At 43.0% G+C, this 25375-nt stretch overlaps 1 protein-coding gene across 1 annotated transcript in view; it reads right to left on the bottom strand.

Annotated features, from left to right (window-relative positions):
* The window catches only part of TMPRSS2 (transmembrane serine protease 2), a 122165-nt gene that overhangs the window by 20056 nt on the left and 76734 nt on the right, over positions 1–25375 (bottom strand). Inside the window, exons 4-10 of the mRNA XM_089677874.1 lie at positions 21280–21366; positions 18293–18403; positions 10607–10736; positions 9870–9980; positions 6988–7031; positions 4232–4403; positions 1150–1316 (exon numbers count right to left, since the gene is read on the bottom strand). Coding sequence (XP_089534000.1) covers positions 1150–1316; positions 4232–4403; positions 6988–7031; positions 9870–9980; positions 10607–10736; positions 18293–18403; positions 21280–21366 — 822 coding nt within the window. The remainder of the gene's footprint in view (positions 1–1149; positions 1317–4231; positions 4404–6987; positions 7032–9869; positions 9981–10606; positions 10737–18292; positions 18404–21279; positions 21367–25375) is intronic.

The raw sequence follows: 25375 nt of genomic DNA, 5'->3' as shown, positions 1-25375 counted from the left end.
ATTATCTTCCAATTTTCTGCCCAATTTCCTTTAGATTTACCTTCAACTGTGTAGTGCAAGGGCCCGCCTAATTGGATACAACTGAAAGTGTTGTTTAGGTTTGTCCTCCTATTATATGGTTTTTGGTAAATCTAAACCAAAAGTTTCCAGATAATTGTATAATGTATGGCCAGCCTAAGCCACATTCTTCTCCATACTCAGAAGTCCCAAGAATTTACTTGTTCCTGTTGGCTACACGAAGGAAGGGGCAGAGAGTAAAGTTAGGGTGAGAATAAACTGATGATGAGGGGAGAAATTTAAGCCTAGTACACACTATGAGAAAATCGGGCCATGATGTGATCAGAATGGTATTGACTTGTAAGAAAATCCTCGTCCAACAAAGGCAAAACATAGGCATATGTAGCTACATACTAGCGTAGTAGAAGAGGAAGCGTAGGATTGTTCTATGCGCATTTTTTTTCTATTCAATTCTCTCCATACAATTACTGTACACATTAAAAGAAACTCAAACATTGTGTTCACCTATGAAAAAAATGTTCTAGCTTGCATCCTCAGTTTTTGCTGTCTGAAAAGTCGGAATTGGCTGTCGAAAACATTATACCAACGATCAGATAACCGGTTATTTGTTCGTCATACGGAAATGTTCTGACAACTTTCTTATGTCTACGAGCCTTACGACAAACCTGTTGCTCTGCCTTGGCCAGTCCTGGATCAAGATCTAGGACTCACGTTTAAAGCGGTTCCCTTCAGTCTTGCAGATTTGTATAGACTCTTCTTTACTGAAACTTATTTCACTGCAAGCTGTGAGCTTCTTACAATGTGCATTAGAAGGTGCTGCAAGAGGCCCCTCATTTCCTAACGTCCAGCATTTATCTAGACTTTTCCCTTGCCAGCTTTCATTCCTTGGATTTCAGTTCTTTTAGTTATGGAAGATCAGCATCACATGTGGGCCTTACCTAGCGTGGTCTACATGCAGATGACCGACAACCACCCATCAAGGCATTTTGACATTTGCAAAGCTCCTCCCAGCCCACTGCTTGCATTAGGACTAATGGCATGCATTTAGAGAAGGCACTAAATGGTAAAGCCCAAACTGTGAGTTAAATACTACAATCATACAATGCATAGTCTGTTGAAGAGCATACGTACAACTATAAGTTAGGCTGGTTTTTAGCTTCATCAGTGCTATATCATTGTTCTTGGTTTCTGTGTCGTAGTTGGGATGCGAAATGACTTGTTCAACTAAGGAGACAGAACCAGCTGATCTGATGGTTGACCCAGCATAGACGTTCCACTGGTTGGGCTTAGCATAACTTCTAGAATGAAACCAATATTTTATTGTTAAAACACATTTGCTTTTCATAACAGACAATAAATGAAGCACATATTCCTAGGAATCTTGCAGCTTCTGACTCTCTGGGCCCATTCCCCCCAGAAAAATGCACATTGATGTGCTTTTGACCCAATTTTCTATGCTTGTTTACAGTCTGTTTTTCCTGAGCATTTTAGGGGCTTGCATTTTCTTTGAGGTCATTCCTTCTTTCTTTCTTCTTTGGACTTTTATGTTCCACTTCTACACTGCTCAAAAAAAAAACTATAATACTGTGGTCACAGATGTGTGTGCTATGTAATATTCTTTCAAAAATGCTCACATGGTCGGCAGTATCAACTAAACCGTTGTGCCATTTCCTTTCTTGTTCACTGCTATTGGTACTTTGTGACTACAGGTCAGTATAACGTCAGGATCAAAGTGACAGAATATATGGTTCCCTTATTGTGTTTTGCTAAAGAACTCCAATTGAACAACACAGAATGAACAGGCTGTATTTAGTCATTGTGTTATAATGTATTACTACCAGTAGCAACTATATTAGGATATGAGCTCACGGAGTACACAATGCACATAGTACACTGCTCAGAAACATTTAGGGAACACTTTGAAAACAGATCAGATCTCAATGGGGAAAAATCTCATGCTGGATATCTATACTGATATGGACGGGGTAATGTGTTAGGAACGTAAGGATGTCCCATCATTTGATGGAAATGAAAATTATCAACCTACAGAGGACTGAATTCAAAGACACCCTGAAAATTAAAGTGAGAAAATTATGCAGCAGGCTAGTCGATTTTTCTGAAATTTCATTGCAGCAACTCAGAATGGTCTTCAGTAGTCTGTATGGCCCCCACGTGCTTGTATGCATGCCTGACAACGTCGGGGCATGCTCCTAGTGAGATAACAGATGGTGTCCTGGGGTATTTCCTCCAAGATCTGGACCAGGGTATCACTGAGCTCCTGGACAGTCTGAGGTGCAACCTGGCATCGTCAGATGGACCGAAACATGATATTCCAGAGGTGTTGTATTGGATTTAGGTCAGGCGACCGTGGGGGCCATTCAATGGTATCAATTCCTTCATCCTCCAGAAACTACATACTCTCACCACATGAGGCCGGGCATTGTCGCGCACCAGGAGGAACGCAGGACCCACTGCACCAGCGTAGGGTCTGACAATGCGTCCAAGGATTTCATCCTGATACCTAATGGCAGTCAGGGTGCCATTGTCTAGCCTGTAGAGGTCTGTCTGTCCCTCCATGGATATGCCTCCTCAGACCATCACTGACCCACCACCAAAACAATCATGCTGAATGATGTTACAGGCAGCATAATGTTCTCCATGGCTTCTCCAGACCCTTTCACGTCTGTCATATGTGCTCAGGGTGAATCTGCTCTCATCTGTGAAAAGCACAGGGTGCCAGTGGCGGACCTGGCAATTCTGATGTTCAATGGCAAATGCCAAATGAGTTCTATGGTGCCAGGCAGTGAGCATAGGGCCCACTAGAGGACATCGGGCCCTCAGGCCACCCTCATGAAGTCTGTTTCCTATTGTTCGATCAGAGACATTCACACCAGTGGCCTGCTGGAGGTCATTTTGTTGGGTTCTGGCTGTGTAAGGAAGAACAGGATGAGCACTAAGGAGCAGATACAGGTCCTACTGATGGGTTAAGGACCTTCTATGGCCCTGTCCAGCTCTCCTAGAGTAACTGCCTGTCTCCAGGAATCTCCTCCATGCTCTTGAGACTGTGCTGGGAGACACAGCAAACTTTCTGGCAATGGCACATATTGATGTGCCATCCTGGAGGAGTTGGACTGCCTGTGCAACCTCTGTAGGGTCCAGGTATCACCTCATGCTGCCAAAAGTGACACTGACCCTAGCCAAATGCAAAACTAGTGAAAAACAGTCAGAAATAAAGAGTAGAAAAAAATGTCAGTGGTCTCCACCTGCAAAACCTTTCCTGTTTTGAGGGTCATCTCATTGTTGCCCATCTAGTGCACCTGTTGTTAATTTCATTAACACCAAAGCAGCTGAAACTGATTAACAACCCCCTCTGCTACTTACCTGACCAGATCAATATCCCAGGAGTGTCAATGACTTGACGCTGCACTCTGATTAAAAAGTGTTCCTTTAATTTTTTGAGCAGTGTATTTACTTGCATTTACACACATTTCCATTTAAAAAAAATGCAGCTTACTGTACTTTGTTTACTGCACTGCAATGGTATGAACGTTGCCTATTAGATAACATGGATTTTGGATTGTTTATTCAGTGGGAATGCATTCAAAAATGCATCCCATCGCATCTGGTGTGAATGGGCCCTTTGCTGCAGAAGCTCCTTTAGCCAATAGAGTCACGTTTAGGGGACTGAGAGATGGCGTGTGGATGAACTTTTAAAAACACATCCAAGGATTTCATGAACGTCCCTGCTATTCTGCCTACGGTCATTGTTTAAATCAGTAAAAAAAAAATCCAAAATGTTGATTCCTTGCAATTTGGCAACCTTAGAGCTTTTTTTGGCCCTAGAAAGCTCATCTCCACCTGCTGTGACTGGCTCATTGCTTTCCCCAGTAGTCTGCACAGAAATGCAAAATTTTCAAATTTCAAGCATCCCCTTCAATAAGAGCTTTTGATTTTGGTGAGACACTCTAGAGCTGGGGACACACAAGTACAATTTTATTTGAATGTTTGTATGGAAATCATTGCCATCAAGAAGTCAACTAATTTCATTCAAAAGCCCTTTTCTCATCAGCAGTATATAACAGGTTCCGAAGTGAGTATAACTAGCATGCTTTACTGCATATACAGACTGATTGTCCTGTTGTGGGTTTAGTAACACTTTAACATATACAAAAATGTCCATTATGACCTTCTAACTCATATGATAGGAGCTTACCCTTCTACGCAGTGTGCAGCAGTGAGAATCCAGTCCGGGGTAATGATCGACCCGCCACAAACATGTGATCTGCCGATTTGTAGGCTCACTTGCCAGGGCCAGTCCCCATTCTGAGCCGGTGTACCGCCTACTATTCTGCTGCTGACCGTATTCTTACTAGATGTTCCACAATCTGCAGGAAAAAGTATCCAAAATTTGAATTCTACCACCTGAAATACCAAACGGGGCAACAAACAGGGGGCCTAAGGCGGATAGAGAATTCAGGCCTTAAATTTCATTCTGATTGAACGGTATGTTGTCTCTTTCTTGTTGGTGCCCATAAAGGGAATGAGGCTGAATTATTATTTATTTCAAACTGGTATTTGTAAAGAGCTGCGAAAAAACCTTCAGAAGGTTTTACCAGCTTTAAGACCGGGGCATTTTTTGCTACTCAGCATTGCACTACTTTAACTGGCAATTTCGCGGTCATGCAACTCTGTACCCAAAATACATTTATATCATTTTTTTTCACTCAAATAGAACTCTCTTTTAGTGGTATTTGATCACCAAAAACCAGGGCTTTATTTATTAAACGAAAAAAAGACTGAAAATGAAAAAAAAATAAATAAAAAATTATATAATTAAAATAAACATATATATATACACATACATACACACACATACTGTATATATATTTATATTGTGCATGCACATCAGTCCCTGCTCTCAAGGGACTTATAATCCAAGGTCCATAACTCACATAACCTCTTTGAAGGCAGGGTTTGATGTGAATGTACAATATATGTAAAGTGCTGCTGCTATATCAATACCTGTAATTAAAAATAAACAAATAAATACACATACTAGGGCCAGTTTAGACAGGAGCCAATTAACCTGCCAGCATGTCTTTGGAGTACCCGGAGGAAACCCACGCAGGCACAGGGAGAATATGCAAACTTCATGTAGTGTAGTAGTTTGGGTACAAACTGATGACCCAAAGTCTGAACTAATATACTACAGAATTTGAGAAAGTTCACACTCAAAAATACATAAAAAAATTGAAGATTTGTAATTACAGAATCATATGCAGATGAAATAAACAAGAATTTATTTTTCATAATATTGGATATTTGAACTGAATATTAAAGTGGTAGTAAAAAAACAAGAATTTGCGTGCATTTGCATGCGGCTGCATTTAGCTGTGGTAGTAAACACAAATCAACGCAAATTACAAAAGTGAGTGATCTGTGTGCTAGGAGTGTTGGAATTTCAAAATTTAAAAAAAAAACAGGCACTTACAAGCGACAGAACAACCGTCCGTGTGAAAGATGCCTTAATCTGCTTTCATTCTTTTTCATTATTTCCATTAGTCACCAAACCCCAACCATCTCCCTGGAGTGAAAGGTCTGACATCCATAAGCAAGCATCTAGTGAGACTAGTCAGGGAAGGATATTCCCAATTGGCCATAGACATCTCCCGCTCTCCAAGAATGGGGCCTTAGACACCCTGACGTAAAGCTAGAGGTGTAGCTTTACATTCCCCCCACACCAAAGCTGGTTTCATTAAGTATGGGCCATCATTACTCAAGAGCACTGTCTGTATGCTGAACTCTATTACATATTGATAATGTTATGAAAACACTGCATAGACCTTTTTTTCCTATCAGGCAATGGGAAATTGCTCTTGGAATGAACTTGTTTCTGGTGGCAGGATGGGGCACAATCTACAGGCAAAATGAGCTTAAAGAAGGTGGACTTGAATTCTGGTCAGGCCAGCCTGGTCTTCTACTAGTGTTCCAAACAGTGCGGTTTGTGTATTGCCACCCCATTGGTCACTGAGACTCTTGGAATGCCCATGCTAGGGAGCTAAAGGGTTCCACAAGGAAATCCAGAACCAAGTATGGAAGATTTAGTATTCCTGCATGTGTTTCCACTACACAACAGGTACATTACTACTCTGGGGAGGTGTCTTAGACCGTCAGACGTGAGATTATGAGAATGTGGTCTATTCTTTAAAAAAATAGATACTCATTCACCCTTCCTGACGCCAGCCTGGACCTCTTCTAGTGTTCCAAGTGGTGGAGGTTGCGTATTACCACCCCTTTAGTCATGTAGACCATGCTAGAGATCTACAGGAGTCCACAAAGAAAGTCTGAACCAAGAATAGATTATTTAATATTCCTACATGTCTTCCTGCTACACAACAGGGACATTACTACAGTGGGGAGGTGCCAAGGTTTTCTATTATAACACCTGAGAGCAGGGGCGGACTGACCATTTGGAAACTCGGGCACTGCCCGGGGCCTGGGGTCAGTAGGGGGCCCCATGAGATGCTCCTGGTACCTTTTTCATAGGCTTTTTTGAGTTTGGGCAAGGACACAGGGGGCCCCATGATCCCCTATTGCCCGGGGGACCCATGAGTTGTCAGTCCGCCCCTGCCTGAGAGCACAAAATTAGCCAATGCTTTAAGAAGATAGATACTCATTTTCCTTCCCACCAGGGAGTGTTGTAATGTCTGCTTTCATGCTTTCTAATGACAGCGCAAACAGTTCCCTTTTAATGATTTTTATTCATAAGGTCTAAAACAATTCAAAAAGATACATACTAAAGGCCTATACCAGTGGCTATTATGTGGAAGGTTCACTGACTAATTTAAATTCTTTCATTCATTATGGAATGCACACAATAAAACAGCTGAAATCTTAGTGGTGGCTAAAATTAATTTCTTTCCTCTGGTTTACTGAACGGTCATCTCCTTAAAAGAAATGAAGGCTTACCTATGCACCTTAGGGAGATCACTTTTCCAGATGGACAGAAATCCCTGAAAAAAATCAAAGCAGTGACATGTAATAAAACTGTGATTTTGAGCAAACATTTAAACAAAAAATGTAGTAAAGAAATATAGTTAAAGTGAATGCAATTTGGTCTGCAATAGTGCCTTAGGTGGCAAATGCTGAAGTTCTTGTGTTACAGTATTCTTTGCAAGGACTGATTGCACCTTGAAACCTAGACCCAGTCTGGACAAAAATGTTCGCCCTCTGCCCAAGTTAAGAAAAAAAAAAAAAAAAGAGTTCACATCCTTCACAAAACATAGATCATACATAACTACAACCCTGCTCCTCTGAGCCCTTCACTATGTAACCTGTCCAGAACACAGTCCCTGCCCAAATTTTCCGGAAGTTTTTAGGGTTACACCTGTGCAAGCATAATACCATTCACTTTAATAGAAAACTTGTCTACATGCTGATAAGCTGACAAATGGGCTTTCCATAGAAATAAATGAAGGCTGAAGACTCTGGTTAACTACTAAGCAGCCCTGGGCAAACAACTTCGTAAGGATCCTGGAGGAGTAGGTTTGTAGGAGAGTATAATCTATATTACATTGGTGGTCAGTGGGAAGAATGCTCCTTACATTGGTGGTCAGTGGGAAGAATGCTCCTTACATTGGTGACCATTGGGAAGAATGCTCCTTACATTGGTGACCATTGGGAAGAATGCTCCTTACATTGGTGATCAGTGGGAAGAATACTCCTTACATTGGTGATCAGTGGGAAGAATGCTCCTTACATTGGTGACCATTGGGAAGAATGCTCCTTACATTGGTGACCATTGGGAAGAATGCTCCTTACATTGGTGATCAGTGGGAAGAATGCTCCTTACATTGGTGGTCAGTGGGAAGAATGCTCCTTACATTGGTGATCAGTGGGAAGAATGCTCCTTACATTGGTGGTCAGTGGGAAGAATGCTCCTTACATTGGTGGTCAGTGGGAAGAATGCTCCTTACATTGGTGGTCAGTGGGAAGAATGCTCCTTACATTGGTGGTCAGTGGGAAGAATGCTCCTTACATTGGTGGTCAGTGGGAAGAATGCTCCTTACATTGGTGGTCAGTGGGAAGAATGCTCCTTACATTGGTGGTCAGTGGGAAGAATGCTCCTTACATTGGTGGTCAGTGGGAAGAATGCTCCTTACAGTGGTGGTCAGTGGGAAGAATGCTCCTTACATTGGTGGTCAGTGGGAAGAATGCTCCTTACATTGGTGGTCAGTGGGAAGAAATGCTCCTCACATTGGTGATCAGTGGGAGAAATGCTCCTCACATTGGTGATCAGTGGGAGAAATGCTCCTCACATTGGTGATCAGTGGGAGAAATGCTCCTCACATTGGTGATCAGTGGGAGAAATGCTCCTCACATTGGTGATCAGTGGGAGAAATGCTCCTCACATTGGTGATCAGTGGGAGAAATGCTCCTCACATTGGTGATCAGTGGGAGAAATGCTCCTCACATTGGTGATCAGTGGGAGAAATGCTCCTCACATTGGTGATCAGTGGGAGAAATGCTCCTCACATTGGTGATCAGTGGGAGAAATGCTCCTCACATTGGTGATCAGTGGGAGAAATGCTCCTCACATTGGTGATCAGTGGGAGAAATGCTCCTCACATTGGTGATCAGTGGGAGAAATGCTCCTCACATTGGTGATCAGTGGGAGAAATGCTCCTCACATTGGTGATCAGTGGGAGAAATGCTCCTCACATTGGTGATCAGTGGGAGAAATGCTCCTCACATTGGTGATCAGTGGGAGAAATGCTCCTCACATTGGTGATCAGTGGGAGAAATGCTCCTCACATTGGTGATCAGTGGGAGAAATGCTCCTCACATTGGTGATCAGTGGGAGAAATGCTCCTCACATTGGTGATCAGTGGGAGAAATGCTCCTCACATTGGTGATCAGTGGGAGAAATGCTCCTCACATTGGTGATCAGTGGGAGAAATGCTCCTCACATTGGTGATCAGTGGGAGAAATGCTCCTCACATTGGTGATCAGTGGGAGAAATGCTCCTCACATTGGTGATCAGTGGGAGAAATGCTCCTCACATTGGTGATCAGTGGGAGAAATGCTCCTCACATTGGTGATCAGTGGGAGAAATGCTCCTCACATTTGTGATAAGTGGGAAGAATGCTCCTCACATTGGTGATCAGTGGGAGAAATGCTCCTCACATTGGTGATAAGTGGGAAGAATGCTCCTTACATTGGTGGTCAGTAAGAAGAATGCTCCTTACATTGGTGATCAGTGGGAAGAATGCTCCATACATTGGTGATCAGTGGGAAGAATGCTCCTTACATTGGTGATCAGTGGGAAGAATGCTCCTTACATTGGTGATCAGTGGGAAGAATTCTCCTTACATTGGTGATCAGTGGGAAGAATCTCCCATCTTCGGATAGCTAAAAAGATAATTGGTTTCAGTGGGAACTTATCTGAGAGGCAGAAATTGTTAACTCTTCTAGGAACCCCTAGTTACCTCTGGAAGATTCCTAAAGTTCCACAGAACCCTGGTTACTAAAGGCTGGTCTATAATTTCTAATGATGTTATTGATGTTACAGGCATGTTCAAGTTCTCAATATTGAACACACGTTGGTGTGTATCATTGGTTCATGGTGTCAACCATAATTGCTCATGAGATGCAGTATGTGTGCTGTGCTTGGTAGAGCAATCATCTTTTACAGCTTCTAAACACAAAGTGCATTAGCCTACAGCAAACAATCAGAATTCAATTTCCTCTGATCAGACTAGAAAAAAAGGTCGCTTCTGGTCCGCAGAACAGGGAAGCCTGTGTATGGAAATGATTGCAATTGTTCATGAATTAATAATCTGATAGCATACCTGCTTCGGACACTAGTATACAGCTTGTTGAAAGATACACTGGTGTTTATACTGGCAAAACCTTTCAAGTCTGATGTGACCGTTTGCAGAAAAGTGTTATAATAACTGGACCTGAGGTGGAAAAAAAGAGAAAATGTTTTATCACAGTTTATATAGAAGGATGATTCTTCTCATGAAAGAAAATCTGTAAAAAGAAGAAGAAAACCCCTAAAAACAAGAAAAACAAAAAAAAGCAATAACTATTCTAATAAATAATATAACGTGTCTTTATATTTTATTTTTTTAATGCTATTATAGCCAAAGGTCTGTTCCCATCACACCTGTAGGAACTTTGTTGGACATCACATTCTAAAACCATGTGCATGATTATAGAGTTTGTGCTCTGTTTATGGCTATACCAGCCTTCATACCTCATGAAGAGTGTATCTGGGGAATTTGTGAACAATTGTGAGGTTGGAGGAAAAGGCCTGCTCACAATCAGTTCTCCAGTTCATCTGAAAAGGTGTTCAGTAGGGTCGAGGAAAGGGATTTTTGCAGAACACTCTAGTTCCTCCACACCAAAGTAAAAAAGCATGGTTTTATGGACCTGACTTTAATTTAGAAGGATGTCCAATGATGTCCATATACTTCTGGCCACATAGTGTAGCAGGAGACCTCACAGTGCATAGTATCTCAGGGTCAGATGACATGGACAGTTCCTAGTCCTTTGTGTGAATTAAATAAAATGCAATACCTACCTCTTGTAGCCTATGGATTGGCATGTTGGAATTTCATAATTGCTGTTCCAGTCATCAAAGCACACATTCATCCAGGCTGACTTTGTTGGGGAATAAGCTTGTAATATAAACTTTTCTCCATATAATCGTACTGAAAAAAAATTAAAACAAAATTCTGTCATGCAGTACATAATGCTGACATGCAGTATTTGTAAATCTTAATGTAATTGGTGGTCCATCTTTATGTCGCAGGAACTTTTGGTGGGTAACCCCTTCACCGATGACAGGTCAGGCATGATATCCATTGATGGCTGTAGTAACAGGCTCTCTTTATGGTACAAGTAACTATAACAGTGTGAGGGCCTAATACAGTGCCTTAAAAAGTATTCATACCCTTGACATTTTCCACATTTTGTCATGTTACATAAATATATTTGAGTGGGAGTTATGTGATAGACCAACACAGAGTGGCACATAATTGTGAAGTGGAAGGAAAATGATAAATGGTTTTCAACATTTTTTACAAATAAATCTCTGAAAAATGTGGCGTGAGTAAATACTTTGTAGGACCACCTTTCGCTGCAATTCCAGCTGCAAGTCTTTTTGGGGATGTCTCTACCAGCTATGCACATCTAGAGAGGGACATTTTTGCCCATTCTTAGAAAAATAGCTCAAGCTGTCAGATTGAGATTGGATGGAGAGCGTCTGGGAACAGCAATTTTTAAGTCTTGTCACAGATTCTCCATTGGATTTAGGTCTGGACTGTGACTGGGCCATTCTAACACATGAATATGCTTTGATCTAAACCATTCCATTGTAGCTCTGGCTGTATGTTTTGGGTAGTTGTCCTGCTGGAAGGTGAAAATCCGTCCCAGTCTCAAGTCTTTTGCAGACTTCTAAGATTGCCACCTTTCCATCAACTCTGACCAGCTTCCCTGTCCCTGCTGAAGAAAAGCATCTCCACAACATGATGCCGCTACCACCAGGTTTCACAGTGGGGATGGTGTGTTCAGGGTGATATGCAGTTCTTGTTTGCCGTCACACATACGGTTTTCCTTTTAGGCCAAAATGTTCAAAATTTTGGTCTCATCAGACCAGAGCACCTTCTTCCACATGTTTGCTGTGTCCCCCACATGGCTTCTCACAAACTGCAAATAGGACTTCTTATGGCTTTCTTTCAACAACGGCTTTCTTCTTGCCACTCTTCCATAAAGGCCAGATTTGTGGAGTGCACGACTAATAGTTGTCCTGTGGACAGATTCTCCCACCTGAGGTGTGGATCTCTGCAGTTCATCCTGAGTTACCATGGGCCTCTTGGCTGCTTCTCTGATTAATGCTCCCCTTGCCTGGCCTGTCAATTTAGGTGCATGACCATGTCTTGGTAGGTTTGCAGTTGTACCGTACTCTTTCCATTTTTGGATGACGGACTGAACAGTGCTCCATTAGATGTTCAAAGCATGGTATTTTTTTTTATAACCTAACCCTGTTTTAAACATTACCACAACTTTATCCCTGACCTGTCTGGTGTGTTCCTTGGCCTTCATGATGCTGTTTGTTTACTAATGTTCTCTAACAAACCTCTGAGGGCTTCACAGAACAGCTGTATTTATACTGAGATTACATTACAAACAAGTGGACTCTATTTACTAATTAGGTGACTTCTGAAGGCAATTGGTCCCACTAGATTTCAGTTAGGGTTATCAGAGTAAAGGGGGCTAAATACAACTGCACGCCATACTTTTCAGATATTTGTAAAACATTTTGAAAACCATCATTTTTCCTTCCACTTCACAATTATCTGCCACTTTGTGTTGCTCTATCACATAAAATCCCCAGAAAATACATTTACGTTTTTGGCTGTAACATGACAACATGTGGAAAATTTCAAGTGATATGAATACTTTTTAAAGACGCTGTAAACAGATGCTGCACACAACCATAAAGGTAACAACCCACCCACTAAACTAAACCCAAAGCTTTTTTTTCTCTCAGAGAACAGGTACAGGTACTCCCTCATTCTGAGTCATTTGTCTCCACCCCTACCAGGGGCAGACTGACCATTCAGGCTCTTAGGCACTGCCCGAGGGCCTGGGGTCAGTAGGGGGTCCCATGAGATGCCCCTGGTACCTTTCATAGGCTTTTTTGGGTGTGGTTTGAGTGTGGGCATGGACACAGGGGCCCCATGATTTGCTATTCCCTGGGGGCCCTATGAGTGGTCAGTCTGCCCCTGACCCCTACCCAACTATGAGTACCATCCCTTGGTCCACCCCCTACCCACCTCCAGTACGACCTATTTAGAGATTACAGAACCAAGTATCTTGTGGTGCTAGTAATTTTTATGGAATTTGTTGATTATAGGAAAAGTAGTAAAATAGATCCCCTACAGCCAGTAACAAGAGACCCCCTCTCCCTGGCAACAGTAACCGCCTCCCAGAAACAATATATCCCCCCCAGCAACAATAGACCCCAACAAGTAACAATAAATCCACATCAGCAACAATAGACCCCTGCCAGCAACAAAAAATCCCCCACATCTAGCATCAAAAGAGTCTCCAGCAGCTAGAAAAATAGACTGCTCTCTCAACAGTAGATCCCTCCCAGCAACATAAGATGCCCCAGCAACAATATACCACCCCCGCAACAATAGATTGCCCAGCAGCCAGCATCAATAGACTCTCTAGAACACCGCAGGACCTCTTTCCATTACGTACATTCAGTGCAAAAGGTGTTGGAACTGTGTGAAAAAGCCCTGACTCTGCCAGCTGTGTTGGCCGATTCTAAAGAACCTGGATCTGGGAACACAGCCCTCCATCCAACATACTTGCTACAACACCCCTTGCATTTCCTTGCTGTAAGCCAAATCTGCCATGACATCCAGTTCAGAATACCATTGGATCTGACAGCAATCTGACTTGGTTTGGGCTGTTGAACACCAGAGGCATACTTCTAAATCTGCCCACGGACACAAACATAAGTTAAAGGGGTTACCCACCCAATCAGAGTTCACTCTACATAAATGTACCACATCCCAAACCAGCTAAATGAAACTCTGCATATGATAATAAAAATTGCACAAACTACCTCCGGTGAAAGGAATGTATCAATTTTTTTTATTAAACCCAAAGTGGAATCATATGCAGATCTTGACATTACCTGGAAAAGTGAAACCTGGCTCACTCACCTCCAAGGACTCCAAATTGCTTAGTTAATGTGATAAGTGGCCCCATAGATCAATAAGGAGGCTTTGGAGTTAGGAAGGCCAAAGTTAGGCTCTATTTACAGGAAAAGTCAAGATTCAAAGAAGAGGTATGGTCAAAGCGGTCTTGGCCATACCTCTTGTGCGGGTCACAGGAGCACACTTAGTTCTGCACTCCTATGACCCAGATTCAGCCAACAGTGGCCTAAAGCCTGCTGATGTCACAGAGCTGATACAGGCTCTGCAGGGATTCTGACAATAATGTCAGGATCCACCTAGATTCTTGATTGGCAGCTGGCACAGCCTCTCAGCACGCTGCTGAGAGCCTGAGCCAACTGTTCCCTGCCCCCTTCACAGTCTGGTGCTCCAGTGAGAGCTCTAGGGTCTGCTCTATGCTCTACCCCTCCTGCTGAGTGACCAGTGGCCTTTGATCTCTCAGTTCATGGCATAGAGCTGGTAGGAGACAGCTGCAGTTTCGGACTGATGCTGCAGCCAGATAGTTTAGTATATTTTTGATTCCTACAATTCTCTTTTAATATACTTTTGTTATGGATTTTTCATCATGGGCTCATTTTGGGTCGGCCAGGTTTTTAATTGGGGTTTTCAACTTTACATGCATTATTATAAGCTTGTCTATCTGCACATGTATTTCATCTGTATAAGATGTATATTGATCATGTAGTTTCATGGTGTCATACGTTGCCCAAACCTATAGTAGAGTAAATCTTCACATTCCTGAGTCAGCAGTTTGTTTGCGTTGAAACATCAGGCTTACTGTCCAGGTTAATGCATGATCTCTGTCTGTAGTCTGAGAACTGACACTTCCTGTGAAGACACTACATATCCTACAATCTCTAGGCCTCTCAGTCTAGTGTTCTACAGGTGGGAGCTAAATAGTAATTAGATCTGGCACAGATACAAACAAACAGAGCAATTAACAGAGAGATCACCACTTTAGAAGAGATGCGTGTCATCACATTAGCACAAATTTGTGATGCAACACAGAGAAGATGGCAAGGCATGTACTGAACACTGTGGAACAAGAAGTTGCATGTCCCTAGGGATAGGCTAAGTAATTAATACATGGACATAGGGGAATCAATCAGTCATGACACTACCATAACAAATGAGCCCATCATTACAAGGGAAGGTAAACAATACGACATATAACTACACTAATACTTACTTAAAATAACAAAAAAAACAACATCTCAAAGTGTACAATGCCTTTAATCTTTGCCCAAAAAAAAATTCTCACATGGTGAAAAAAAAATAAAAAAACAAATGCGGACTCGTTTGGTAAATGTAGAGATGTAGGCAGTTAAAATTATATGTATATCTAGACTTTTCTCAACCTGTGAAAATCGAGCTTGATCCCGAGTCCAACTTCCGAGTCTATTCACACCCTTATGGTCCAGAGCAATTGTTTTTTTTCAACTATGGGTCCATTAATTCAGCAATAACCCTGTTGTTACTTCTGATGGAGTAACACAAATGCATACATAATACACTGGGGGCAAACAAGACAAACAAGACTTTCTTTTGGTTGTATCGTCTTCTAATTATTAGTTTGCTTTCTATATATGCCAATTAAAAAAAAAAGTTTTAAGAAAAAAGGAAAAAAACATTTTTTTTTGTTTTTTTTATGACAAATGGGTTTAAAACAATTAGGTGCTAGGGTAGAATTGAAAAAAAAAAATCAGTATTTTGTCCTGTATTTATTGACACTAAAATGAGGTTTCTAGTACAAATCACTGACAACTTGACAACTGAAATGCTAGGTAATCTTAAAAAGTGTGTATTTTTTAAAGCCTTTACAAAAACAAAAGCAAAAAGGAATGAAATTGAAAAAAAAAAAGAAAATTGGATCCAAAAATGGTAAAAAAATTTATAATTTTAAATAAGTCCCCAAAAGAGTTAGTAAGGGGAGGAGGGAATGAAGGAGTTAATGAAAGTGTATGTAAAGGCAACAGGTTTGCTCCGAAGGATCAGAACCGTCCTGCTTGCTAGGAAGCTCCGTCCTTCTGTTTTTCCTGGTCACTGAGAGAAAAATTGAGGGGGGAATCTAAAAATTTTGAGTTATTAGAGCAAGAGGTGAGGGAAAGTCTTCGACTTTCGAGCAAGAGGTGAGGGAAAGTCTTCGACTTTCGAGCAAGAGGTGAGGGAAAGTCTTCGACTTTCGAGCAAGAGGTGAGGGAAAGTCTTCGACTTTCGAGCAAGAGGTGAGGGAAAGTCTTCGACTTTCGAGCAAGAGGTGAGGGAAAGTCTTCGACTTTCGAGCAAGAGGTGAGGGAAAGTCTTCGACTTTCGAGCAAGAGGTGAGGGAAAGTTTTCGACTTTCGAGCAAGAGGTGAGGGAAAGTCTTCCACTTTCGAGCAAGAGGTGAGGGAAAGTCTTCCACTTTCGAGCAAGAGGTGAGGGAAAGTCTTCCACTTTCGAGCAAGAGGTGAGGGAAAGTCTTCCACTTTCGAGCAAGAGGTGAGGGAAAGTCTTCCACTTTCGAGCAAGAGGTGAGGGAAAGTCTTCGACTTTCGAGCAAGAGGTGAGGGAAAGTCTTCCACTTTCGAGCAAGAGGTGAGGGAAAGTCTTCCACTTTCGAGCAAGAGGTGAGGGAAAGTCTTCCACTTTCGAGCAAGAGGTGAGGGAAAGTCTTCCACTTTCGAGCAAGAGGTGAGGGAAAGTCTTCCACTTTCGAGCAAGAGGTGAGGGAAAGTCTTCCACTTTCGAGCAAGAGGTGAGGGAAAGTCTTCCACTTTCGAGCAAGAGGTGAGGGAAAGTCTTCGACTGGGGATATCCGTTTCTATGACAGCTCTCTGAGATGGGAATGACGTTCGCCCTGTAGGGACTTCTCATTTTCTGTTGTGTCTCTGGGACAGGAAGGGCAGGGAGTTTTGGCAGCAGGACACAGACAGCAAACTATAACATTCTAGAGGTTTTCACCCTTCAATACTTAATCTAAAAAGCTTTGACTTTAAATACACTTATACTCTGGTTCACACTGGTGCAATTTGGCATGCAACTTGCAACACAGAGTTGCACAAGTGAAAACGCATTAATTTTAATGGCAGCTGCTCTAATCAATGCAGCCCAAGTCACAGCAACTTTTAAAAATGTTCCTCCTTCCAAGGTGACAAAGTTAAAACAGTTACCTATTTAGTCTGGCTGAAAAAAAAGACAAAAGTCCATCCAGTTGAACCATTAAAAAAAAAAACAAAAAAAAAAAAAGTTATAATCCTATACCCACAGTTGATCCAGATGAAGGCAAAAAAACCCCAGCAAAGCATGATCCAATTTGCTCCTGCAGGGAAAACATTCCTTCCTAATCCCCCGAGAGGCAATCGGATATTCCATGGATCAACTATAAATGTTGGTATCCAGTTATATTCTGTGTATCCAAGAAAGAATCCAGGACTTTTTTAAAGCAATCCACTGAGCTGGATATGCCTTGTACTTCCAAGGTGACAAGGTAAAATAGGTACAACCATTAAAAAAAAAAAAAAAAAAAAAAAAAGTTATAATCCAGTTGATCGAGAGGAAGGCAAAAAAACCCAGCAAAGCATGATCCAGTTTGCTCCTCCAGGGGAAAAAAAATCCTTCCTGATCCCCCGAGAGGATATTCCCTGGATCAACTTTCCCTATAAATGTTAGTATCCAGTTATATTCTGTGTATCTAGGAAAGAATCCAGGCCTTTTTTAAAGCAATCCACTGAGCTGGCCAGAACCGACTCTTGAGGGAGTTTATTCCACATTTTCACAGCTCTCACTGTGAAGAAACCTTTCCGTGTTTGGAGATTTCATTTCTTTTCCTCCAGACATAAAGAGTGCCCCCTTGTCCTCTGTGATGACCTCAGGATGAATAACTCTACACCGAGTTCACTATATGAACCACTGATGTATTATACATGTTGAACACGGTCTTTAGATGAAGACGTATTTTTTTGGGTATACCTTGTACTTCCAAGGTTCAAAATTGGTTATTGCACTAGAAGGCCATGCTGACTAATAAACAGACCAGGAGGGGCTTAGCTACAGCTTTTTGAGAAAAGTCAAGAATTACATATAGATCTCCAGATCTATCATTTCATCCTTTTTATGCAGGTGTTCATTCATGTGTTCAGTTGAACTGCTCAGTGGTGTTACTGCTTTAACATGAGCTAATAATATAACCATCATTTAACAGAATACAATATTAGTCCCTAGATTTCGGCTGTAGAAGCTAAACCGAGGTTAATCGGTCACAGATGACAATGATGTGTAGAGTCCTAGGTTACCATCCTACCCTGGGACACTTTCTGTATGTGGTTTGTCAGGTTATGTGTTTGAGTTTCCTCCCGGTTTTCCAGGCTGAGCCAAAACTCTCGAAATCCAGTACCATGCAGGTTAACTGGATTCTCACTATAATGGCACTAGAGTTTGTTTGCGTGTGACACTACCGGGAGTGATGTGGTTGGTTCTATGTTCATTCTATACAACCATTAATGATGATGAATAAAGGTCAGTCCAACACCTACCACAGTAGCTCTCATCTTCTCCATTGGGGCACTCTGGGGTGCCATCACACCACTTGGAAGCTTTTACACATTGCTTAGATGTTCCGCATTTCCTTTCACAGCTGGTGGTTACTTGGGAGGAAAAACAAGATACATTATTGTTGTGTCCATTATCATCATTATACTAGGAAGACAAGGCTAGGTTCTGAGGTCAATCCCTTGGCAGTTGCCATTGAGGTCAACTGGTCAGATACAAAAGGCACTGACCAGCAGGTATCCAAAAACCTGCACTTGGCATTCATACGTCATTCTGCTGAGTGCTCCCCGATGCTTGTTCTAAAAACATGTGCCGAGACAATCTGTAGACTGGCAAGGGGTGTACTGGAGAAATATGAACAGTACTCAGGAGATTGCGAAGGGCTAATACTGTGCATTTTACTCACTGGCCTTTCTAAATTAAATGAACACATGGCCATCAATCCCCACCAATCACTGGGCCAATTTCCTGAACTGATACATAGGGGACATAGGTCAGTATAATTTAAAAATTGGGGGGCAAGGAATATATGGGGCTCTAGATTTAAAGTGGTTGTAAACCCTTACATATACCCAGTGAAGTGACTGGTCTCAGGTGCCATGTGTCCCCTTCATCCAATCAAAGTGCAGAATTTACACAGGATCTCTCAGCTCTGAAAAACAGGGGGCAGGGAACTGAAGTTACATCATTAAGGAGAGTTCTGAGACCTGATTGGAGGTAAAGGACACCCCCCCTCATACAGCACACAGGAACGGTCAATCACAGGCTGTGTGCTGGAGCTCCCTCCCCTGTCACCCTTTTAACTCTTGTTGTCAGGAAACCTGATCAGAAATTAATCTTGCAGATAGCAGAGGAATGAGGCAGTAGACAGAAATTACGCTCAGTGCTCTGGATTGAGACAAGTACACACTATAGAAGGATATACTTTGTTCATATTTCATGTCACAGGTTTACAACCACTTTAATACTGTGGTCACAGATGTGTGTTCTATGTAATAGTCTTTCAAAAGTGCTCACATGGTCGGCAGTATCAACTAAACCGTTGTGCCATTTCCTTTCTTGTTCACTGCTATTGGTACTTTGTGACTACAGGTCAGTATAACTTCAGGATCAAAGTGACAGAATATATGGTTCCCTTATTGTGTTTTGCTAAAGAACTCCAATTGAACAACACAGAATGAACAGGCTGCATTTAGTCATTGTGTTAAAATGTATTACTACCAGTAGCAACTATATTAGGATATGAGCTCACGGAGTATACAAAGCACATAGTACACTGCTCAAAAACATTTAAGGAACACTTTGAAAACACATCAGATCTCACTGGGGAAAATCTCATGCTGGATCTCTATACTGACATGGACGGGGTAATGTGTTAGGAACATAAGGACGCCCCATTGTTTGATGGAAATGAAAATGATCGACCTACAGAGGACTGAATTCAAAGACACCCCGAAAATCAAAGTGAAAAAATGATGCAGCAGGCTAGTCCATTTTGCTGAAATTTCATTGCAGCAACTCAGAATGGTCCTCAGTAGTTTGTATGGCCCCCATGTGCTTGTATGTATGCCTGACAATGTCGGGGAACGCTCCTAATGAGACGACAGATGGTGTCCTGGGGGATTTCCTCCCAGATCTGGACCACAGCATCACTGAGCTCCTGGACAGTCTGAGGTTCAACCTGGTGGTGGCTGATGGACCGAAACATGACATCCCAGAGGTGTTCTATTGGATTTAGGTCAGTGTGGAGGCCATTCAATGATATCAATTCCTTCATCCTCCAGGAACTGCCTGCATATTCTCACCACATGAAGCCGGCATTGTCGTGCACCAGGAGGAACCCAGGACCCACTGCACCAGCGTAGGATCTGACAATGGGTCCAAGGATTTCATCCCGATACCTAATGGAAGTCAGGGTACCATTGTCTAGACGGTAGAGGTCTGTGCGTCCCTCCATGGATATGCCTCCCTAGACCATCACTGACCCACCACCAAAACGGTCATGCTGAACGATGTTACAGGCAGCATAACGTTCTCCACGGCTTCTCCAGACCCTTTCACGTCTGTCACATGTGCTCAGGGTGAACCTGCTCTCATCTGTGAAAAGCACCGGGCGCCAGTGGTGGACCTGACAATTCTGGTGTTCAATGGCAAATGCCAATCGAGCTCTATGGTGCCGGGCAGTGAGCACAGGGCCCACTAGAGGGCATTGGCCCTCGGGACACCCTCATGAAGTCTGTTTCTGATTGTTTGGTCAGAGACATTCACACCAATGGGCTGCTGGAGGTCATTTTGTAGGGCTCTGGCAGTGCTCCTCTTGTTCCTCTTTGCACAAAGGAGCAGATGCTGATGGATTAAGGACCTTCTACAGCCCTGTCAAGCTGTCCTAGAGTAACTGCCTGTCTCTTGGAATCTCCTCCATGCTCCCGAGACACAGCAAACCTTCTGGCAATGGCACGTATTGATGTGCCATCCTGGAGGAGTTGGACTGCCTGTGCAACCTCTGTAGGGTCCAGGTATGGCCTCATACTACCAGTAGTGACACCGACCCTAGCCAAATGCCAAACTAGTGAAAAACAGAAAAGATGAGTAGGGAAAAAATGTCAGTGGCCTCCACCTGTAAAACCATTCCTGTTTTGAGGGTCCTCTCATTGTTGCCCATCTAGTGCACCTGTTAATTTCACTAACACCAAAAGCAGCTGAAACTGATGAACAACCCCCTCTGCTAGTTAACTGACCAGATCAATATCCCAGGAGTTTCATTGACTTGATGCTATACTCTGATTAAAAAGTGTTCCTTTAATTTTTTGGAGCAGTGTGAACTATACAACATTGAGTAACATGCATGAATGTAAACCAGTAAGTGTGTGCTTTTTTTTTTTACTTTGCTCACAAAAAAAGACATTTGAGCTACCTAAATATTTTAGCTTTTCAAAGTGGAAAATTGAAATTAAAAAAAAAATCCTCTTACCAAAATACCAGCACAGCACTGCGGCGATGATTGCTAATACCACGAGAATACAGATGGTGGTACAGATACAAATAAACCGTTTCCTATCTAGAAAAAGAAATATAGATGAAAAAAAATGCATGCAGGTATTCTCAAGATTTAAAAAAAAAAAAAGAAAAGTAATAGTACAATGCAGGGCATGTTAAACCACAACACAATGCAGCATGCCAACGCACTTACATTTACACGCACTCATCTCATACACAGCATTGTCAATGGAGCCTAAAATGGTTAAAATTTACATAAATCCCAAACCTATTTTTCAGTATGTTTAGCATCATGCCTGCCTCCATTCAGTTTTCTTAAAGTGTTACTAAACCCACAAGAGTAAAATCAGTCTGTATATGCAGTAAAGCATGCTTGTTATACTGTGGAACCTAAAGGGGTTAATCCTCTGCATTGTGTAAAAAGGCCATTTGAGTCTGTCTTCTCTGCTCCTCCTCTTGTTCAAATGTCCACCTCTTATCTCCTGATAAGACAGACAGAACCGTAACCATTCTGCACATGCTCAGTTTAGTGTGTATTGCTAGAGAGGTTTTTTTTTCTTGGGAAATGCATGTGATCAGCACGGGACCAATCAGCACTGTCCAGACAAAGGTCAGGGGTTCTGCATCCTACTAGAGCAAAAAGAAAGCTCTTCTTACACGCTTTAACATGTGCTCAGCTGGACACTGATAGAAGTCACAAGACTGCTCTAACTGTTGATAAAAAATGGTATGTAGCAGTTTATGTTTATTAAATTAATTGCATTTCCATGTTGTGTGTACTGTGGGAGACCAGATATAGTGAATGCGGGGTCCGGGGAGAGCGGATATAGTGAATGCGGGGTCCGGGGAGAGCGGATATAGTGAATGCGGGGTCCGGGGAGAGCGGATATAGTGAATGCGGGGTCCGGGGAGAGCGGATATAGTGAATGCGGGGTCCGGGGAGAGCGGATATAGTGAATGCGGGGTCCGGGGAGAGCGGATATAGTGAATGCGGGGTCCGGGGAGAGCGGATATAGTGAATGCGGGGTCCGGGGAGAGCGGATATAGTGAATGCGGGGTCCGGGGAGAGCGGATATAGTGAATGCGGGGTCCGGGGAGAGCGGATATAGTGAATGCGGGGTCCGGGGAGAGCGGATATAGTGAATGCGGGGTCCGGGGAGAGCGGATATAGTGAATGCGGGGTCCGGGGAGAGCGGATATAGTGAATGCGGGGTCCGGGGAGAGCGGATATAGTGAATGCGGGGTCCGGGGAGAGCGGATATAGTGAATGCGGGGTCCGGGGAGACCGGATATAGTGAATGCAGGGTCCGGGGAGAGCAGATATAGTGAATGCAGTGACCTGGGTTTAGGAACACTAAGCCAATCAACTTTGTAAAACTGTTCAAAAGTTTTATACCCGGAGGTTCTGTAACAGTCAGGGGTGGACTGACCATTTGGAAACTTGGGCACTGCCCGAGGGCCCGGGGTCAGTAGTGGGCCCCATGAGATGCCCCTGGTACCTTTTTCATAGGCTTTTTTGAGTTAGGGCAAGGACACAGGGACCCCATGATCCCCTATTGCCCGGGGGCCCCATGAGTTGTCAATCCGCCCCTGGTAACAATGCTTCCTTTTGCAGGCTAAGAATGCTAACCCACTGCCTTGCAATCAGCATAAATGCTGTCTGACCGCTGCACAAGCTCCTCCAGTGGCTGTTGGGCTGCCTACTAGCTCTGTGCCTGCCTCCTGCAGTCCTGATAGGCATGTTGGTAGTTTTTTGTGGGAGGAAGCCAGAGTAGCCTTAGAAATCCCAAACATGGTGAGGACATACAAACTCCATGCAGACAGAGCACTAAGGTGCTTTGAATCTAGGACTATAAGGCTTCTTTGCACACTGCTGCCTGAAAACACTCACTTTTAAGGCGTATTGGCATTTTTCTTTTTACTGATCTAAATGCAGCCCATTGTTTTCAATGAGACTGTACACACAGGCACACAAACACGCATTGTGTACAGATCAGTAAAAAAACCCCAAAAAAACACAACCACAACGCAGAAATCCGAGTTGCTGGTCAGTATTGTTGCATGTATACGTGCAAATATGCAAAAATACAGACATGCCACACTTCCTTCATTAAAATAAAGCTAGAAGAATTTTTATACTACCATGTGCATACTCGCAAATAAACACAAGCGCTCGCAAGTGATTTACAGTGCTCGCTTGCGTTTTTTTCTGCCAGGTATGTCTGATGCTCGTACATCGCACTGATGTAGTGTGCAAGAGGCCTAATGCTAACCGCTAAGGCAACCTGGCAAGGGGTCGCAAGTGCAACCTGGCCCCATGCTTCAGGAGGCCCGGGTGGCCCTATGTACACCTGGATAGGAGGGGAGGCATATAGAGGAACCGATACCCTCCATTTTCCTCCTGCAGCCTTCTGTTGGCTGCATGAGGAAAATGTAGAACGGTTCCTCTACATGCCACCCCGCCACCACTCCTATCCACCTTTTGCTGTTCCGGGCTCCTGTGTACTCCTCTGCCCCCCGTCCTCATCCTGCAGCTTCCCTTCTCCCACTGGCTGCTGTAGAGGATCTGTCAGGATAGAGAGCGAGGAAAGGGCAGCCTCAGCTGCACAGAATGAATGGACAGGAACAGCTCTGTATGAGACTTCCCATTCATTCATAAACTGAAGCATAGTAATCACAGTTTACTATGCATCAGTTATGAACAGAGTCAGTGATTGGTACGTATCACTGGATGTATTTATTAAAACAAGGAAGAGACCGGTAAACGACACATTTACTGGGCCCTTCCTTGTCTTAATGAATACAGTCAGTGGTCCGCACTGCTCACTGTTCATAACGGAGACATAGTAAACTGTGTTTACTATGCATCAGTTTGTGAATGAATGGGAAGCCTCGTACAGAGCTATTCCTGTCCATTTATTCTGTGTAGCTGAGGCTGCAGAGATGGAGATTGAGGGCTGTCTCCTCAATCTTCTTTTTCTGTCTCAAAGGTGAAAAATCCGAGGTCTGTTTAGACCCCTAATATTTCACCAAAGCCTCCCAACAGGGCTCCTAAAAAAAAAAAAATTATAATAAATAAAAAATAAAATTGTAAAAAAAATACAAAATAAATAGATGAAAAAAAATTGGTAAAAAATAATAAATAAATAAAAAATACTGACACCAGTGGCGGAACTATCAAGGTTTCAAAGGTCGCCCTTGCGACCGGGCCCAGACGTTCCACCACCGCGGGCCCAGCGGGGGGTTAGGGGGGCCCCTTTATGGTTTCTTGCACCAGGGGCCCTGACGATTTTATTTTCGCCTCTACGCTAAGGGATTCAAACGTTGGGGCTCCTTCACCCTCGTGAGCCAGTATCACCCATGGCTATGACCTAAGCAGGGGCGGACTGACAACTCATGGGGCCCCCGGGCAATAGGGGATCATGGGGCCCCTATGTCCTTGCCCAAACTCAAAAAAGCCTATGAAAAAGGTACCAGGGGCATCTCATGGGGCCCCCTACTGACCCCGGGCCCTCGGGCAGTGCCCGAGTTTCCAAATGGTCAGTCCGTCCCCGGACCTAAGCCTGACTAACAAAAACAATTTCAGGGATTTAATTTTCAAAGCAGAGGGGGGGGGGGATCTATTGTTTGTGCACATCCAGTACTTGCTTGCTTTTCATCAGCTGGCTGGGAACTTTGCAGAACTTATCAGAACTTTCTGCTTGGGTCATAGCCCGTTCCAAAAGTAATGTTGAAACAGATTTAAAAAAAAACAAAAAAAACTTCCTTTATGTTTTGGAAACATAAAAACAAAGAAATAGCTGAGCCCCAGCTCCAGACTCTATGTTAAATAAAATGGTGCAGCGCTAAATACTAGAGCACAGTTTATACACACGATTTATATACATGCGTGATATCACTCTAAGGGTGATCAATGAATATAAAAGTTCGATGTAATAGTGCGGATCATGAAAAGATCCTAATTCAAGGTGAGTGGACGTCCTGAACCAAGGTGTGATGATAGGTGTGATCACACAAATAGGTGAAAAACGCACTCACCAGACGTGCGTTTAATACACGCAATATGTAAT

This window comes from Staurois parvus, unplaced genomic scaffold (genome assembly GCF_062004578.1).
Source record: "Staurois parvus isolate SC_StPar_1 unplaced genomic scaffold, SC_StPar_1.0 ptg000195l, whole genome shotgun sequence".
Taxonomy (NCBI): domain Eukaryota; kingdom Metazoa; phylum Chordata; class Amphibia; order Anura; family Ranidae; genus Staurois; species Staurois parvus.
Note: the sequence above shows the minus strand (reverse complement) of the source record. Positions and strands in the feature narration are given on the sequence as shown.